The 19,491-nt window shown below is 40.3% G+C and overlaps 1 protein-coding gene across 4 annotated transcripts; it reads left to right on the top strand.

The window, feature by feature from the left end:
- Nucleotides 1-529: 529 nt before the first annotated feature.
- On the top strand, nucleotides 530-19,379 carry LOC135485954 (multidrug resistance-associated protein 1-like). Of its 4 annotated transcripts, none has more exons than XM_064768387.1 (31): nucleotides 530-586; nucleotides 1,518-1,656; nucleotides 1,912-2,094; nucleotides 2,521-2,646; nucleotides 2,947-3,084; nucleotides 3,429-3,650; nucleotides 3,854-3,915; nucleotides 4,191-4,322; nucleotides 4,730-4,936; nucleotides 5,302-5,479; nucleotides 5,854-6,108; nucleotides 6,324-6,527; nucleotides 6,704-6,850; nucleotides 7,081-7,165; nucleotides 7,520-7,586; nucleotides 7,897-8,023; nucleotides 8,270-8,446; nucleotides 8,801-8,968; nucleotides 9,199-9,388; nucleotides 9,563-9,731; nucleotides 9,824-9,929; nucleotides 10,153-10,369; nucleotides 10,659-10,969; nucleotides 11,206-11,405; nucleotides 11,672-11,798; nucleotides 13,635-13,736; nucleotides 13,937-14,083; nucleotides 14,304-14,462; nucleotides 14,851-15,017; nucleotides 15,443-15,637; nucleotides 16,021-19,379. In XM_064768387.1, the coding sequence occupies exons 2-31, from the start codon at nucleotides 1,588-1,590 to the stop codon at nucleotides 16,130-16,132; spliced, it is 4,749 nt and encodes a 1,582-aa protein (XP_064624457.1). In that variant the 5' UTR covers nucleotides 530-586; nucleotides 1,518-1,587; the 3' UTR covers nucleotides 16,133-19,379. The 4 variants fall into 4 exon arrangements, with proteins under 4 accessions (XP_064624457.1, XP_064624465.1, XP_064624472.1 ...); XM_064768395.1 differs by lacking the exon at nucleotides 13,635-13,736 and adding an exon at nucleotides 12,990-13,091; XM_064768402.1 differs by lacking the exon at nucleotides 13,635-13,736.
- Nucleotides 19,380-19,491: the final 112 nt, after the last annotated feature.

The following is a 19,491-nucleotide window of genomic DNA, read 5'->3' as shown; positions in this document are numbered from 1 at the left end:
CATCCTTGTATTCAAGTTGTCCTGTGTGCATCGGCTGCACATGCCTTTCTTTCCTTAGAGGATTTGATAGCCCCCAATACCCCCACTGCCATCGATTCACACATCCTAAGGTCTGGTTTCTCTGGTACGGTGCTCTGATGGCCCGATCTGGATGGGCCGAGACAGATGTATAGACCCCATGATTGTAGTCTCTGGTTTAGATGGCTTGGGATCGGACACCTAGAATGGTTGCGATATTGTCTCTTTTCCATGATTAGCCCTGTCTGTTGTATCTCGACAGACTTTGTCTCGTGAATGTTTGATTGATTTGTGTCGTCCCTGAAGGATGGTTGTGACTATGTCTTTAGAAGAATGACAGCATGTCTCCAGTTTAGATCAACCACGGATTATGGGGTTGGATGATTTGTGACAATTTCGTTTGCAACATGTTTTAATTGTTGCTTTGACAAAATATTTCAAGACAATGTATTGCCGAGGACCAAACGTCAGATGACGGAAAGCGGCTGCAGTGGAATTAATCAAGTATGGTGAACCAACAAATGTTTACATAGACAAGTTGCGAAATATTTCCAATTAAATCTCTCTGGTACGTTTTATTTAGTGTAATATCAGTTATGGTCTATTTGCCATTAAATAAAATAGCAGTTTCTAAAAATTTATGTCTAAAATACTGTTTACTTGAAGCCATATCGGTCTTTTGAAGGGTATCTTTTTGCCGGTTTCTGGCTATCCGACAAATAGAATGTACAGTATGTCTATCATTTATACATCCTAATTCTGGACAAAAACCTTCATTGTGCAATTTAGACGGACAGGTGCAGGGAGTGGCCTAAAAGTCTTTTTTTTAAAATCTAATATATTGACAAGACTCAACCTTTCTAACTTCTTTCTATTACCCCATGTATTGTAAACTCGGAAATAAATGTTCACGAGGCGGGGCCGGGAGGGGGCCACTGGTATGCGGTAGGCCTACAGATATTGGAGATAATCGTCAAAACATACGGAAGGCTTTTTAATGGTTATGTTATTAATATTTGATCTGCCAGACAAGACTTCTTGAACTTGTTGTTACGTTATAAATTACATCACACTTGTCAGACTTTGCACATGATTGGTGTTTAGAGAAAGAGGGTAATTAATTTGACCTTCTTAAGCTTTAGGCAAGAGTTGAAAATAATGTGTTTAGCAACACTTGATACTACCATTTATGCAAAACTACAAGCTCATGCCAACTTTTAATTCAAAGTTTTGTGACAGAAAACACAATTGCTGTAAAATCAGAAATATGCACATCCATTCGCGATTTAGTCAAATTGCAATGTTGACAAACTTTTTATCTTGCAAGTTGCATTTTGACAACCACGCACCAGAATTAATTTCATTTTTCACAATTGTCTATCAACACAAAAAAATGTGAAAATAAATGCTTGCAGATATTTCCTGGTTCACATTCACATTAGTCATTCAGTGCCCTTGACCTTATAACTGACTTATCTGTCTTTTACTTCCTCCTTCAGAATATTGATCAGATCAGACCGACACAGATGCTTCCAACTGGTGTGCGATTAGAAACTTTCCTAAACCAAGATGAATGACAGTAGAGGTGTGATCAACTGGTCTGGTGCATGTGGCAAACAAGATGGCTGGGCACTTTGGGTAAAGTCTTTCTTGAGTTAAAACCACTTCATGTCTTGATGCTATTCTATTGGCTATGGCGGCTCTCTTTACAGTCATTGGCGGCAATGACGTAACATTGTGCATTATGTTGTGCTTCGTAGTACATTGTATGACATCATCAGACCAGTATTTCGGTTAATTTCTCTCGTTTGACGATATACCGGAGCACAGGTGCTCTTTTATTGGAAGAAAATAAATAAATAAATCTTTTTTCTTAAACTTTGGTTTTTTCAGGACCCCCAGTTGTCATTGAACACGAGCTCACCAGATTTAACACTTTGTTTCCAAAACACGATCCTGATATGGCTCCCCTGCTTGTACCTCTGGCTGTGCGCACCATTCCTGACCTACTACCTGTATCATCGCTCTCTAAAACATGCTCTGTGTGATATAAGTAAACTGAATTTAGCCAAGACAGTAAGTACATTTTCATCTCTGGTTTCTGTGATCATGCTGGGTTTACATGGGTTGCCAATGTGTGTCAGTTGAAGGCTGCACCTATTCCTGTGGTTGACTTGAGCAAAGAATTGTGAGAACTACTCACAATTCTTGTGGCAGGCACCGGTAATGACAACCACAAAAAACTTATCTCACATGTGATCACAGCAACAAAATTCATTTGTTTCCAGAGTGCTTTATGTTGACTTGTAATTGGTGTCATTGGAATGCCTCAGAAAATGTCCACAAATGAATCTGAATCTAACTTATTATAAAGAATAACCTTGGTAAAGCTTGAGGCAAATTATGTTAGAGATATGAGTAGCTTTCCTTCCGTGAACGTATCTCGTTTTATGCTGTTGATGCATTTGATGTTTGATGTTACCATTTAATATCTATTTACAGATTCTGTGTGCCTTGCTATGTATTGTCGCTGCGATAAACCTGTTCAAGACCGTGAGTGAGGTGGCCACTTCAGTAAATACTCCAATGGCACTCTGGATTTCTCCTGGAATTTATTTGCCCACCATTGTAAGTTAAAGTTATGTATTTAAATGTATCAGAAATAATAGGAAAGGGTACATGTAAATGGTGTATTGTGTTCAAAAAGTGGATGGATGATAGATCGATTCGAAAAACATTTCTGGATCAAAATGTTGGATGACACAACTTCAAGTTTAGACACGTCCGACTACAACATTCTGGCAGTCCTGCAAGTCCATTTGTTTACTCTCCATACCACGGTAGTGTCTCTGCTCGCCCTGCTAGTCCTAGCTATATTCCACATTTGGTTGAATTACTGGTATGATAAACGTTGGTGTTCTATTTCAGTTGCTTGTGACCACCTTCATCCACCAAGAGTTCAGACGAGGCATCCATTCTTCGGGGGTCATGTTCATGTTCTGGTTCCTGCAGGTCATCTGTGGTGCTATCATGCTCCGGTCTAACATCATGCAAATAAACCAAAAGGTGGGTTGATAGTCTAATAATGTATGATAGAAAGAAAGATATATAGGAGGACACATAGTCCAGTTTCAGCCTCCTAATCTAATACCTGACACAGACAAAGTGCTTCGTACCTTTCGCAAGCCACTTTACTTCCTTTGACTCATACTTTGAACGAAACTTAAATTTTGTTGCCTATGCCAGGGCAATCAAAGGACCCGATCGAATTGTGAAGCGTAGGCAGGTTTTTGCGGATTCCTCATCCCTGGCTAAACGTGTAGTTACTTGACCAATGGCCCCCACACGTGCACACCAACTTTCATTTAGATGATAAGAAATTTCCATCCTTTTTGCTTCATTTCTTCCAGGGATATGTTGATGACCCATTCAGACTGAGCACGTTCATCATATCCTATGCCTTGATCCTGGCAGAGTTTGTCCTGGCTTTCTTTGCTGACTTGAGGGCTTTAGAACCCCCCAGGGATAGATCGAAGAAAGTTGGCTATGAGAAAGGCACGCCTGATGATAAATCTGCAGTACAACTGTTGACTGCCGGCGAGAAAGCAAGGAAAGAATTTGAGGAGGTTCATGTAAGTAGTACCATGAGACCATGACAAATAGAGCACCTGACGCCAGAATCATTCTGCCACAAGTGCTGCGAAAATTCCTCAATAAAAACAAGCCTGTAAATGCTTTCAGTCAAACAATTTTACTTCCGTTATTCAAATTCGAAGAATTTTCTGCAGTATTTTGACACTCTATATACTTACATGCGTGCAAATTGATCTTTCAGGCACCATGTCCAGAAATTGCTGCCACCTTCTTAGTTAGAATAACATTCACTTGGTTAACTAGGTAAGCTCATGTTAGCTTGACTTGTTGCATGTAATTTGCTTGATTGTGACCCCAGTTCCATTGTTTTAGTTGAAATATCGAACACTTCGGGCCGGTACATGTACATTTGAGCAGCCTGAAATCAACCTTCAGAATTAAACATTTAGGCGAGTCTATAACACATCCATCCTTTACATCCATCCAAAATTTGTCTTGTGAGAACAAAATCACAATTAGAAGGTCAGGGAAAGATTACTTTTTTTGTCTTGGCTGACATTCTGTTTCTTTTATCGTAGTTTGATTGTGCTAGGCTGGCGTCGGACCCTGCAGTTTGCAGACCTATGGCTGATGCGACCACAAGATATGAGCAGCACACTGAATGCTAGATTTGAAAAGTTTTGGATCAAAGCACTGACAAAGTCTGATAGGTAAGAACAAAGTTACTTAGTTGATCTGCATCGGGCTCATAATCAGATAAACAATTCTTTGGAAGCCTAGTGGTTGACACTGCTGGCTACCATGCAGTAGGGCGCAGGTTTTCAGGAAGAACCTAGAATATTGTATATCTGGATGAACAGGTGGCTTATGGGGAACTAAAATTCCTGGCTCTTCACGAATTCGACGGTCTATCTGATGATGTGACAAAAATCTGTGGTCCCTTGTACCTCTGGTCAATGTCAGGGCAAGTAAAATGTCCCACAGAGGTGGAAAGTAGCCTATAAACATGTATGGACTCTGTACCTCCGGCAAAAATGCGATTGTGTTATGATGCCAATAATGATGAATAAATGAAAACAATGAAAAATAATGATATGATATGCACTTCTCATTCCAGGCTGGTGATGCACAATTCTTCAGCAGCTAACCATAGCAGTAAACCCATGCTTAATGGCCCCAAAGTCGAGGTGAGGAGCCCAAACAGCAAGAAACGACCATCACTTTGGAAAATGTATGCCAAGTTGTTTGGGCCATATTACTTCATTGGATGTCTGTACAAGATCATGCAAGACTCGGTTTTATTTCTGCAACCAACTCTTCTCAGGTAAGTGATATCCTTTTTTAACTCATTATTCTAAGAAAATGTTTCATAAATGAATAAAAAATGTGCTTTCATGTAGGCCTAGACGTATCACCAGGGAGGAAAATGGAATTGTCGATTCGGTAAAAACCTTATGTACAAATCTAAACCGGAAAAGCCATAAACTATTGAAGCTTTTACTTTCACCCTTTTGATCGCTTTTTTATTCGTTCTCTGTGTATGATTTTTATTGCATATTTGTGTTGTCTGCTCCTTATTTGGAGGTTTTTTACAATAAATTATTATTATTATTATTATTTATTGCCTACCAGATGAATGCAATATGGAAATGTGCTCGAATACCAAAATATTCTTGAAACCTTTTGCAGTGCCTTGATCACTTTCGTGGAGACAGAGGATGCGTACCGATGGAAGGGGTTCCTGATTGCTGGCCTTCTGTTCATAGTAACAGGCATCAAGTCGTTCATGATCGGCCTGCAAATGAATAATTTCATGATGATCGGGATGAGAGTTCGTACACTTCTCACCGCTGCCATTTACAGGAAGGTAGGTTGACTGCTGGTCACATCTTTGCACGATGCACAGACCTAGCAGCCCTGAGAAATGGATGTCTGCGAAATTATCCAAATATCCAAGAGGAACTGTTCCGTGACCTGGATGAACTATGTCAGACAACAACATTAATCACGCGAACTGTCCATCTGAGAAGACAGAAGCTGTAGGAGCTGCTAATGGCTCAGACTCTCAGCTGGCGGTCCTTGGTTCGAACCCCACAGTCAGCATGAGACTTTAGCCAGGTTTCCTTGTCTAACTTGCCGTTCTCCACAAGAATGTTTATTGATAACTGTCTACAAATCGAGATTTTGATACTGCTTTATATTGAAATCTAACGTCTGCTCTTTGTCATTGTTGATTTCCAGTCTCTAAGATTGAGTAGCTCCGGACGGAAGAAGTTCACACAGGGTCAGATCGTGAATCTGATGTCGGTCGACGCCCAGAAGATGCAGGAGGTGTTTCAGAATCTCCACTTCATCTGGTCGGGGCCCCTCACCATCATCATCGCCTTATGTTACCTTTGGAGTATCCTAGGAGTCGCCACCCTCGCCGGAGTTGGCTGCATATTTCTGGTTATGCCACTGAATATCGTTTTTGCGAAAATGTCGAGGAAACTTCAGGTAAATTGTTTTCAAAGATGATTCGACTGGCCAACTTTAGTTGAAGATAACATTCTGAACTTGAGTATTGAGTCTAACTCTAGCTAACTGATTCAAAGAGACTGACAACTTCAGTACTGACACCAAACATGACTGAATTTTATGTTGGCACCTGTGCTGCCACATATTGAGGTCAATTGCTACAGCTTTTCTGATCACATCACTGTATATTTCAGTCTGAAAATATGATACTGAAAGACAGCCGTCTGAAACTCCTGAATGAGATACTGAACGGGATGAAGGTGCTCAAACTTTATGGATGGGAGAAGTCGTTCCAGCAGAAGATCATGTGCATTAGGAACCAAGAGGTCAAGAAACTTAGGATGGCGGCCTTCATTGATGCGTTGGCATACTGCAGTTGGTTCCTTACCCCATTCTTGGTGAGTGTAATTGGTTTTCCTCTTTTGTGAGAAAAGATATCGCCTACTAGTATATTTAAACTCCTGGTTTGCATGTTTTAGCCCCGATCTCTGCCTCCTATCTTCTGTCCTGACTGATGAAATAGATATATGATGTGATTTTACATATTTTAATGATAATTTGCTGTTACTTTCAGATCTCCTTGGCAACGTTTGGTGTTTATGTGTCCATATCACCAGACAACGTTCTCGATGCTAACAAAGCATTCGTATCGCTCTCCGTGGTCAACATCATGCTGGGACCTATCCTACTTATGTCCATATTAATTGGACAACTTATACACGTAAGTTGTTCTTGGATTTTTTGTTGTCTTGCCATCCTTGTTTGCCGTGAAGCCCTGCATGCAGTTTGATTTTATCTTCCTCAACTCAAGTGCAGGTATCATTTCATTAAACCCAAAGTATAGAACATCCTTTTGGTAAAAGTCTCCTGTTTGAGCCAAAATAAGCAACTTGGCAAAGGACTGTTAGCCAGAGAGTTGCCAATGCTAATTTTGACCGTTATGTTTTGCAGGCTATTGTAGCGAATAACCGTATTGAAGACTTCCTGTACAGTGAAGAATTGGAGGGAGACAGTATTACACATGACCCAGATCTAGGTAAAACCAATGTCCAGTCTTTCTCATTATATCGTCTTTAGCAGAAGTAGAGTTGCCACTCTTCATAATAAGAAGCTAATAGCAGTTCTAGCTGTCTTCATTGACAGACACCTATATTCTGCTTGGTAGAAAAAAAGTCTGTGTTGGAGTTGAGCTGGGACCATTTGTTGTTCTCTGATACCAAAGGAAATGAAGACCCTGTCAAAGGACACTTTTGTTATCGATGATACGTGAAATCCACGTAGAATCACTCGTCAAAGGATGAGGAGAGATCGGTATAGCTTTTCACAGTGTTCAAATTGACCTCGTTTGTAAAAAAACAACTTGTAATTTGAGTTTACATTTGTCTTGCAGTGGGACTTGTCAGTATTAAAGATGGTACATTCAGCTGGGGGAAGGATGAAGAGGCTGTCCTCGCAGAGTAAGATTTTTTGATCCATCATTGTGCCATCAAGAGTATCATTCTCAAACCTCCCAGTAACCGCTGCAATCTGTTTGCATCTGTGCTTCATTCTTGTGTCTTCCATTATTAGGCCCTGAAATTCAAGGAGGCAACAAAAGCAAATACGACCGTGTCCTTGAAATCTTTTCCAGAGAACTTTTTCTTCATTAATTTTCATTTTTGAATGCACTTTCTCTCAAAACTGGCAAAAGTGCCCTTTTTTCAGCAAAACTGATGTGTTCTTATGAAACGAATTCCGAGGCCTGCATTATTACCATTTCATTTTCAGTTTGAGCTTGGACATTGCCCCAGGGAGTCTTGTGGCCATCGTTGGAGCAGTCGGATCAGGCAAATCATCCCTCATATCAGCCATTCTGGGAGAGCTTCATAACTTGAGTGGAGAAGTGGTGGTACATGTGAGTATTCCTTTTCTCGTCCCCAAATTTAACAAAAGAAGTTTTTTAAACTTATGCAAAAGATTATATTTGGTCAAATTTAAAGTTTGTAACATTGCTCAACTGAACAGGTGAGTAGGTTCTTGATGATTGTTTTGATTTTAAAAATCATATTTATATATAATTTATCATTGTGACTTGACTGTTTGTACTGTTTCTGCTTCATGCCAATTCATTATGTGAGCTGATCTCTGACCTTTCTTCCAGGGTCAGGTAGCATATGTTCCCCAGCAGGCGTGGATCCAGAACGCCACCCTTAAGGACAACATCCTCTTCCACTGTCCTCAGGACAAGGAGAAATATGACAAGGTCATCAAAGCATGTGCTTTGTTGTCTGATTTGAACATATTACCTGGAGGAGATGAAACAGAAATTGGAGATAAGGTAATTGAGTTTTATATTGATGTAATTTCTTCCCTGATGACGACTCTACATGTATATGCTGCAGTAACTTGATAGTTACATGAACATTATAAGCCTGGGATGGTGCATTCCTGAAGTCACCAATCCTAGAGAAACAAAAAAGAACAACGAAATCATTTAATTTGCCCAATGACTTCTAGTGCCGATCAGCTCTCCAATCCATCCGGCTATCTGAAATAAATTAAGATGGAAAGCCATCCTTTTGAATTTGTCAAATCGGACCTGTTGTTCAACACTTGTATAGTACATAGTTTCTTAGTATTCATCTTTAGACGAGATTGGAACATGTTTGAAATGAGTTCAAATTCATTTCAGGGTATCAATGTCAGCGGTGGTCAGAAGCAACGCATCAGTCTTGCGCGTGCCGTGTACCAGGACTCTGATATCTACCTCCTGGATGACCCCCTCAGCGCAGTGGACTCCCATGTTGGGAAACACATCTTCACAGAAGTCATTGGAGAGCAAGGCTTACTCAAGAACAAGGTTGGTGTTCTGAAGGGGATGTGACGTTTCTGATTTTTGGAATATTTCAGTTTTTTCTCCTCATAAAAAAGATGTGATTTGACAGCAGAAATGGAAAGATCTAGCCACATCTCTCGGAAGAGCACAACATTTTCAAAATAGGGCCAAAATGAAGCATTTTTAAGGCATGTTTTTGAAGTAAGGGTATTTCTATGGACAAATTTTCACATTGACATTTTTTGGTTTTTTAGACGCGAGTCTTTGTCACCCATGGCGTCACCTATTTGAAGCAGACAGACTACATCTACGTACTTGGGGGTGATGGTGGTATACGCGAAGAGGGCAAGTTTGAGGATCTACTCTCACATGACGGAGCATTCGCTGAATTCATCAGGAATTATCTGTTGGAAGAGGAGGTGGATGAAGAGGAAGACCTTGAACGTAAATTCATTTTCTTGTTATTACTTTAATCTATAAAACATTGGTCAATGTACAGCACAGAAAAGTAATGCGGTCACGATCGCCCATTCCTGTTAGATTCATTTGCAGTGCTACTCTCTACCTCTGTAGTCAGAATTGTGAAGTTTAAGCTTTATTACTGATTGTCTTTTCTAGTTCTGGAACTGAAGGCTGATATCTTGAGCAGAATGTCGTCTATGTCAGAAGAGAAACTTAACACGCCGAAGAAAACGGACCAACCATTTAAGAGGTTGAAGAGTCAGATTAGTCACCTCAGTAGAGAGAGTACACCATCACATATATCAAGGCAGGATAGTAGATCAAGGTAGGTGTATCACTCCTGATGAGCAAACTGTATTAGCTATAGTATGTTTCTCAGGAGCAGATAGTGGGTCATCGAATATTTCATATTTTCAGAGGAATGCACCGAGCAAAATCTGAGGAGGAATTGGAATTAGTCAAGAAAGAGATCTTGGAGAAGGACAAGAAACTAATAACAGAAGAAACAACAGGCCAAGGAGATGTGAGTTATTTGCAATTTTCTGATGATTTCCATGTTCCCTGACTCAGTACGCTGGTTCAGCGTTCAGCATCGTCGGTCTATCTCAGCTGTCATCAGTGTAAACATGGGGTTGTGACTGAGCATTGGGAGGTGAATTATAATCATAAGGTCATACATTAGTTGACTATCTGACATTAGATGCCGTGATGTTTGATTGATTGACAGGATGATCGATTCTTTGCAGATTTCCACGAAAGTCTACCTTGGCTACTGCAAAGCAGCGGGTGGTGTTTTCTGTGCCAGCATGGTGATTGCATACCTAGGCTACGTGGCTTCGATGGTCGGCGCTAACATCTGGCTGAGTAAGTGGAGTGAGGATGAGGCGGCATCCAATGGAACGGTGAACAGGGATCAGAGCAACTTCAGAATTGGAATCTATGGGGTCTTTGGAGTATCACAAGGTTAGTGGTCAGAAAACAACATTCGAGCGGCGGTGTGATTTTGCCGGTACATTGCTTGTGATCTCAGGCAGGTCACTTTACTTCCATTGCCTTTTCCCTTTGAGTTTGAGTGAAATATAAAACTGTTGTACTTGGTAACAGTGCTAGGGCAAGCAAAATGACCGATGATGTCAATTGAGACCCATAATTTTCTGCCTCTGTGATCTTTTTACAAAGTTTCCTGAAGCAGTTGGGCTGTCCAAGCCTCTAATTTGTGGTTCTATGACTCATTTACAATTTTGGTTTCCAGTGCTGTGTATGTTGGTGATGTCCTTCTCCCTGGCCCTCGGTGCGATGCAGGCCTCCAGGCGTCTGCACAACAGAATGGTGGACTCGATCTTACGTTCCCCAATGTCGTTCTTCGACACCACACCACTGGGACGAATAGTCAACAGGCTTTCAAAAGATATCGACGTCATCGATGTTAACCTGCCGTTGATGATTCGTATTTTCTTGGCCACGTTTTCCTCCGTCCTATCGACTGCCATCATCATCACCTACAGTACAGCAATATTCCTCGCAGCCCTCATACCACTTGGAATTCTTTATTATTTTGTACAGGTGAGGCAATTTTGATGAACGCAAAATAGTGTAGTGAAACCAATGAAAGCTTTATAGTTACATGCCTCTGTTTGAAGTCAATTGCAAACAAACATGGACTTGCCCAGTAACTGTCTGTGTTGATACAAGTTTTGGTCTGGCTGGCCCTCTAGGGTACAGCCTAACTCCTATTATTCAAAGATCTGAGAGTAAAACATCGATTAGTTATTGTTACTGATCTACTTTCTATCTTCCAGAGATTCTACATTTGTACGACCAGGCAGTTAAAGCGGATCGAGTCAGTGAGTCGGTCGCCTGTCTTCTCTCACTTCAGCGAATCAGTCGTTGGTGCTAGTTCGATTAGAGCATATAAACTACAGGAGGAGTTCAAAAATAAGTCGGACAATCTCATCGATCAGAATAACATGGCTTTCTACCCTAACGTCATGTCTGCCAGGTAAGGGGGCTTTAATTCTGATGCTGGTTTAGTTCGATTTCTTGTACCATTAACAACAAAGCAGTTTTGACTTCCAGTCTGTTATCAGAGATGCCAACTCTTCCTGGAAAGCTGGGAACCTCACTACTTGCTGCTCATCTCCAGATTTTTTGCAGTGCATTTCAAATACATTTTCCTATCTCCTCCCAGGTTCTTTTACATTGCCTCCCAGGTCATCCACTGACAGTTGAATGCATTTTAGGCTATATTATGCTTTACATTTTCAGATGGTTAGGGTTCAACCTCGATTTGATAGGGAACTTTGTGGTGCTCTTTACGAGTATGTTTGCTGTGATAGCAAAGGGTAACACCACAGCCGGTATCGTTGGCCTGTCTGTCTCTTATGCAATGAGAGTAAGTTGAAATTTTGTACAAATTTGCTGATGAAGATTCCATTAAAGCTGGGAGAAGTTGCAAGTGTTTAAACTTTTTCACCAAAGAGATGATATGTTTTGTGTGTTTATCAAAGCAGAGGTATGATGTCATCAACAATCTTTTTGCCCGGCTGAAGATTACATTTGCATAAGTTTTGGTTACTGAAAAGTTCAAGTGCTTGGAGGACCACCTCTTGTGAAATTCAGAATACATTAAGATATAAACACGATTTGGAACTTTTGTTGTGTGACCTTTGGCTAAGCATATGTCAGTTAATTAATGACTAATCAACAATATTGTCTATATTTATTTCACATTTTGTAGCAGATCATACTTTTCTATGTACGGTTGAAACTCTCTATTTAGGACACCCTTAAGACCAGGGAGGTGTCCTGATTGCAGATGTCCAATTGGATAGAAATGGTCAGTTTTGGACCAAATCTACTGTCCCTAATAGAAAGGGTGTTCTGCTAGGAGAGGTTCCTCTGTATATGATGCTCTGGCCCTGCATGTACAATTGCACTCCATCTTACTAATTTCCCCCTACCCTGGTATTCCGCCACACCAATTCCTCATTATCCTCACCAACTATTGAGCATGTGGTGTCATCTGGGTACGGAAAGCCAGCGGTGCATGAACAGGGTTCATTTAGGATACGAGGATTATAAAAGTTCCAGCCTTTGATAAGGCCAGGTAGAAATATATAATTGTTTCTCGTCCAAAGCTTTTCACAAACTCAGGCAGGGTGGGGGCACTTTTTATTCCTTATCGATGGTAGACGTCAGAGTAGACACATTTCAAGGTAAAATTTCTCCGTACTACGACCTAAGGACAGATGTCCCCTCCAACACTCTGTACAATGAAAGAAATCATACCCATATAACAGAAGTGTTGTCGGGACAGGCTGTCACGTGCATGTTTGGTCTAAGGTAATACAGAATCAAGTGGTGGCAGATTAAATTTAAGCAGCCTCCACTATCAGGCAGCCGGGGACGAGAAACTAGTTTTTATTTTCACCTGGCCCAATTTACACGATGAAAAAACCCTTGAAATTACCCTGAATGCTTTGCACAGTTAGCTGGGATAGAGCATGAGGTCATTACACAAGCAGCTTTAGTACGCACCAGTATGCATGCCATGGCTATTTCATCCTGCTTCTTTGAATTTCAGTCGACAAATGTATTAGCTTTTTTGGTGCGGACTGTATGTGACATAGAGTCGTTCATTGTCTCAGCTGAACGGGTGCAAGAATATAGTGTGCTTGAGCCGGAGGTATGTATTGTCGGGCAGGTGAGGATCTCTCTTCCTGGCTCTGGGACTCATGGTATCTTGGCCTGTCATAAAGTGGAGTTTCTTCAGTGGAAATGAGGTCTAGCAAATATTGTGCTTGCAGAAGTGTCTCTTTTCAATGACACCCGTGGGAGATTTTCATCAAGTGATATACATTGTCAACAAAATTTAGCCCGTTGAGGCGTGTCTGTTAGACATATATCATCACCTGAGAATTCACTTAGTCTAACTCAAATTTGAGGGAACCGTCAGTTAAACTTTGTTAAGTCTTGGGTGGCAATAGGCCTATGGATGTAAAATAGGCGCTTTGAAACCATGAGTCTCAGTCCAAGGAAGGGCATGTGTGGTGGAGAGCTTGTTAGGGTTCGTATGTTCCGTCTGTGCGAAGAAGCTTTCAATCACACATACTGAATATACGGCCCCTTTTTCATGCAGAGCATGGGAGGTGGCTTTTTTGCGCATTCATCCTGGCAGTCCGGAGGTAGAACTGAATACATCTTGCCATCAAGTCTGCTCTACACCTAGGTGACAAATATACTGAGTTACATGGTTAAGATGGTGTGTGAGGTGGAGAACTGTGTAGTATCAGCCGATCGGGTCAGAGAGTATGGCAAATTGGAGGAAGAGGTAAATTACCTGTTTCCAGTTTTTAGATAAATGATTTGACATTTTCTGCTTTTATTTACCAGTAAACATAAACATACCCCCCTACACTAGAACAGTACATAAGAGCCTGATGAGCTTTATCACCCATTGCTCCTTATATATCTATCGCAATATTGGAACTTGCTGGACTCTCTTTGATTTGTCACCTTTCTCAACTTAAGGCTGCGTGGGATATACCAGAAGAACAACCACCAAAGGAGTGGCCCCAAGAGGGCAAGGTTGAGTTCAGCAACTATTCCGTGAGGTATAGGCAAGGGTTGGACCTGGTCCTCAAGAAAATCAACTGTTCGATTCGACCAGGCGAAAAGGTACGTGAAGATTTGTTCCTCTTTCGTGTTTCATTCTGATCAGAAGGGAATGCTCAGCTCAACATGCAAGATATTGAAGATGATATTGAAATTTGAACCGAGTGTTAGTAACGGGCAATCTGTAATGAAATGTAATGTAATGTAACGTAACATAGCAGGAGACTTTGGCTTCCCTGCCGCATTTATTGATTCGTTCGTCCGACCTTGAATCTGTTTGTAGGTTGGTATTGTTGGACGGACAGGAGCTGGCAAGTCCTCGTTGACACTGGCCATGTTCAGGATCCTCGAGGCAGCCGAAGGTCACATCACTGTCGACGGGGTCAACATCTCCAAGATTGGTCTGCATGATCTTCGCTCCAAGATTACGATCATACCACAGGTAGGTTGAGGTGAATTTATGCAAACCTCGCCTCAATAAGGGGGTTGCCTGCACTGCCTTTATCTCAATCAATGCAGACCAGTCATGTAGTTAAAGTGATCTAAGTTTTGATATTAATGATGAAGTTAAGGTCAGTCTTTATTTGGATAATCCATTAAATGGCCACCGTTGTCCATTGACTAAAAACTGACCTCTGTAGAAAGATTCCGTCTTCATGCCAATCAAGCAGAATGAAATTAAGAGTTGAACAGACCTAAGCAGCGTATGAGCTCATTATGAAACTAACTCACTGTACTTTTAGTAACGAGTTACCATATTGGCCTGTTACCAGTGGTATGATACCTGGATTGTTTGTCTTCCTCATATTTCCATATTTTGATATTTCTAGGACCCAGTCCTGTTCTCGGGCACACTTCGAATGAACCTGGATCCATTCGACCATCACACGGATGAAGATATATGGAATAGTCTCGATCATTCCAATCTGAAAGAATTTGTCCAGTCTCAATCTGAGAAGCTGATGCATGAATGCACAGAGGGAGGCGAAAACCTCAGGTAGGGCCATTGAAGGCAAATTACTTGTTTCTCGTCACTCGGTGTGATGTTGTGGGGAGGGGAAAGAGCATTTGATATTTGATGGTATGTCTGGTCATGCAACTTGACAATGTTCATTGGAGAGGGCCTTATTTCCTGTTAGAAAGAAAACTAGCCTTCCTATCTCTTCCTATCTGTTGTCAATCTGTGACCAGTGCATCTGTTGGATGAGCCTTGGCCATCCCAGTTCAATGCTGACCATGCTCTTGGTGATGAATGATCTTAGATTGACGATAGCCTTATATTACCAAAACTCTCCAGTGTTTGATAATCGGCATAAAGAAATCAACAATGCAAGATGAAATCCTAGTGATGCATCCCTTGTCAACAAAATGTGTCGCTTCTTGTAAAAATAATTCTAACCATGAGTTTCGTTTGTGTTTCAGTGTTGGCCAGCGACAGTTGGTGTGCCTGGCCCGGGCGTTACTCAGAAAGACGAAAATCCTTGTCTTAGATGAAGCCACCGCTGCTGTTGACTTGGAGACGGATGATCTCATTCAGTATACGATCAGAAATGAATTCAAGGAGTGCACGGTGATAACGATAGCCCATCGTCTCAATACCATCATGGATTATGACAGGTATGAATCATTTTATCAATATTTGCGGTCGTTCAGATGTCAACATTATACCTGATTATCTGTCTTTTGACCCTTGTAGACACTAGTGCTGAGAACAGAGTTAGCTGTGTCGTCTGTTGCATAAGAGCTTAGATTCAAAATGTACTCCATAATCATTTTCACTATTTTGAGGAAACATGACTAAAAGTTCAGGGCCGAATTTACAAAGGGTGTTTAGCTTAAAACAGCGTTTAATGTCTGAATAGACAGAGTCAGGGCCTTGCAGGGTTTCTTCATGAAAACCGCATTAGGCCCTGAAACTGATTATGTAGAATTTACATGCGTCTAACTCTTAAACACCCTTCGTAAATTCGGCCCTCAAATTTTTTGACCTCTCTTTTCAGAGTGATAGTGCTAGATAAAGGAGAAATCCGTGAGTTTGATTCTCCAAGTGAACTACTTAAGGATGAGCGTGGAATCTTCTATAGTATGTCAAAAGATGCTGGTCTTGTTTAAATTATCCCCACGGAAGCTGCGCAGGATTCCTTCCTATTTGGTGTCTGTCATTGTGTTGTTGGCTATCATGTATTTGAGTTGACGTTGATTTCAATACTGTAAACCTGAAAATGTTTGGGGCAATCTTAGTTTGTTTTGTGAAATTAGCACACCTTTAATTTAGCATTTTGACAACTCTGTAACAGTAATTTCAGTCAATTTTTTTAGTGTATTTTCACAATGATTAGTAAAGGTGAAGATAATAGGCCCATCAAACATTTCCAAGTTAACAGTTGGTAACTATTTTTTTACTCTTTATACTGGTGACTGTGTATAGACCCAAATGGTTGTAGTTCATCAGAGAGAAAAAAATATCTGACTTGATTTACATGTATCTTATCGTCTGGTCATATTAAGCGGGTTAGTTATATGTACTGCAAATCACCATATCTATCTTTGATTTGACTTTTGTGTGGACCACAATGACCAATTGGTTATATCACCAAGTTTTAGGGTGTGCTTTTAGTAGAAATGCATTTGTGGTATAACATGTATAAGAAGTACAGTGGAATCTCGTTACAGCCTACCCACTTGGAATTGAGAAAAATTGACTCACTGTATTCAAAGTTCACAGTATTCAGACTTCATTGCATGTTATTGAGATGGAACTTGGAAGTAAGTTCCCTATAACCATATGTTCACTACAAAAGGATTCCCTTTAACGAGATTCCATTGTTGTGTGTAGCACTTCTATGTTGTGAGCTGCATGTATGGTGGCGGTCTCTATACTCAACCTGGAGAATCGAGCATAGCCAGGCGTGACCAGGTTCCGAGCAACTGGTCTGCCGAGCAACTGGTCTGCCGAGGTGCCGAGTCCCTCGGTTATTTCACCACAAAACCAGGACAGTTTGGGATGCTTGTTCTCAAGGGCGATACTGCTTTATATAATGCTGATACATAAATCTGTTCGTTTACCCTACTTATGTCTCTCTAATCACAATACTCTAGTCCCACTCCAAAAGTAGTGTGCTTTATAATCTCATCAGAAATCTAGTTTCATCTGAACTCATAGATCTTATCAGTAATCAAAAGATATATCATAACTCCTAGATCTCAATCACTGATCAAGTTACATATCAGAACTCTGTGAGCTTAATCAGTGATCTAGTTACAATGTACGCCTGAACTCATAGATCTGAATCAATAATTTTGGTTACATCTGAACTCATGGATCTTATCAGTAATCTAGTTACATGTACATCTGAACTCATAGATCTGAACTAATAGGCCTTATCAAATCTAGTTACATAGTTACATGTACATCTGAACTCATAGATCTGAACTAGGCTTTACCAAATCTAGTTACATGAACTGATAGTCTTTCTCATCAAATCGGAAATTGCGGAACAATTGTTGTGATGATAAACATCAGTAGTCAATGTTAGTTACTGGTACCCGATTGATCAGATTCACTATGTGATCGTCTGTACTAGTTCCTAGCAGTCACAGTTCTCTGCTTCAGTTGCACTTGGGCATTTTGAGTGCCTGGGTGAATGGAATCGTTCATTAAAAGATGATCTAGGTTTTGTTCATTTTATCACAGATGATCATTGTTTGTTAGTAAACTTACGTTAGTGAGCATATCAATTCTGTATCCATTCTTGCTGGTCTTTGTCTTTGATGGTACTATATTGGATACACATATGCGGGTATTTCTTTTCTCTAGGGAGGGTTTAACTCTGTCCTTGTTGTGTTGAACAGGCTGCCGAGTTCAAGGAAATCTTATCTCTTTTTCGTCTATGCATTTTTTCTTCACTGCCGCACTCATTAAGATGTTCACATGTTTATGCATTTTATGTTTTCCCCAGTACATTCTTCATAGTTGACAATCATACACTGCTATACAGACAAGAAGAATAGTTCACTGGCAACATTCTTTGTATGTGGGGCGGACAAGTGCACATTTGCATGCTACAGTGTATAGCTGGTGCAGAAACTTGCTCGAGTGCTATTGACACACTATGTATGATAAACAAACTTAAGTTAAGTTAAGTTTGTGTTTATTTGTGTGAGCCTAATATTTTCATGTGCTTTCGGAAGGGGTAAAACGTGAATATTTATGGTGCAAAAATTCATTTGCAAAAGTTAATGGGAGTGAAATCTGAAAATGATCCTTTTTGTCAAATTTAGGGCCGCGACAAAATAAGTGGGTTAATGGTATCTTATATGCATGTAGCATGTCGAGATTTTCATCTTAGCTTTTTTATTTGAGGATGCTTATCTCATATTTAGGTGTTTTGACACCTTCTTACAGAGGTGTCTGCTAAGAGTGGTTCCACTATATAGCATTTCTATGTAATATGTAACATTGTGCCATGCATCTAGGTATCAATTATTTTCTTATATTCATGTATGTATATATAATCAAGAAAAATAAATCATGAGTCAATATTAATGAATAGGTACAGATAAAAAAAAATTGGTCATCAGAAAGTCATTGTTACCGACATATTCAATGATGTGACTCAGACCAATTGCATATCTATAATAGAACCTCTCTAATAAGGAAACTCTTCGGACTGACAAGTGCTGTCCTTTATAGAGAGGTGTCCTGATTAGAGAGGGTAATTGAACGGAAACAACTAATTTGGGTCCAAAACTAGTATCCTTACAGAAAGTCTTAATAGAGAGGTGTCAGCCAAGGGGGGTGCCACTGTATGTTAACAACTTGGGTGCCAAACAATGTCAATAACAACTGCTACTTCAACTTTATCCCATCGCAGCCACAAGTAGAAATCACAATGGTGAATTCCTTGCTTAATTTTACACAAGTAGCCCTAATGAAAATGACTACAGAAACTCAAGCGATAAGTCCAACTGAATTTCTTCTACTGGCTGCGACCATGTAATGTAAATGTGAAAATGGCTGTATTTAGGGCTTGTCTTGTTGATTCTTATTGAACATGTGATATCTAGTCTTTTTCATTGATCATTTATGAATTTGATTTTGATTGTTTCTTATTCTCATCCAAATCCATGTTCATGTACGTGTACAATGCCTCGTTCTCGAAACAGGCATTTTAACCATACAAAATACATGTACAGGGACATTTACCTGGGGTCCATTTCAATGGCAATCAGTCTACTAATTTGTCTTTTTAAGATCTAAATGTAACTTTATTGATATATGTGTTTGTTGGATATGATCTGTTGCCAATTCGATGATCTGTATGTGCATCTTCTGGAGTATTCTCTCAATAAAATATTCTTCAAGGTGAAAAAGTGTTTTGTTTTCATGGTTGATCTTAGCCTTTGAATGGCAGCTAAATTGCTTCCAAAATACCATTCCATTTTCCTGAGCATGCCAGTTTGCATGTTTG

Source organism: Lineus longissimus, chromosome 1 (genome assembly GCF_910592395.1).
Source record: "Lineus longissimus chromosome 1, tnLinLong1.2, whole genome shotgun sequence".
NCBI classification, from domain to species: domain Eukaryota; kingdom Metazoa; phylum Nemertea; class Pilidiophora; order Heteronemertea; family Lineidae; genus Lineus; species Lineus longissimus.
Note: the sequence above shows the minus strand (reverse complement) of the source record. Positions and strands in the feature narration are given on the sequence as shown.

What these genes read in the sequence shown, in the direction of transcription:
- LOC135485954 (XM_064768387.1), top strand. Translation starts at nt 1,588, where the DNA reads ATGAATGACAGTAGAGGTGTGATCAACTGGTCTGGTGCATGTGGCAAA. An exon ending in TACACATGACCCAGATCTAG is followed by an intron (nt 7,166 to 7,519) that starts GTAAAACCAATG and finishes TTTGTCTTGCAG; the next exon opens with TGGGACTTGTCAGTATTAAA. An exon ending in TTCTTTATTATTTTGTACAG is followed by an intron (nt 10,970 to 11,205) that starts GTGAGGCAATTT and finishes TCTATCTTCCAG; the next exon opens with AGATTCTACATTTGTACGAC.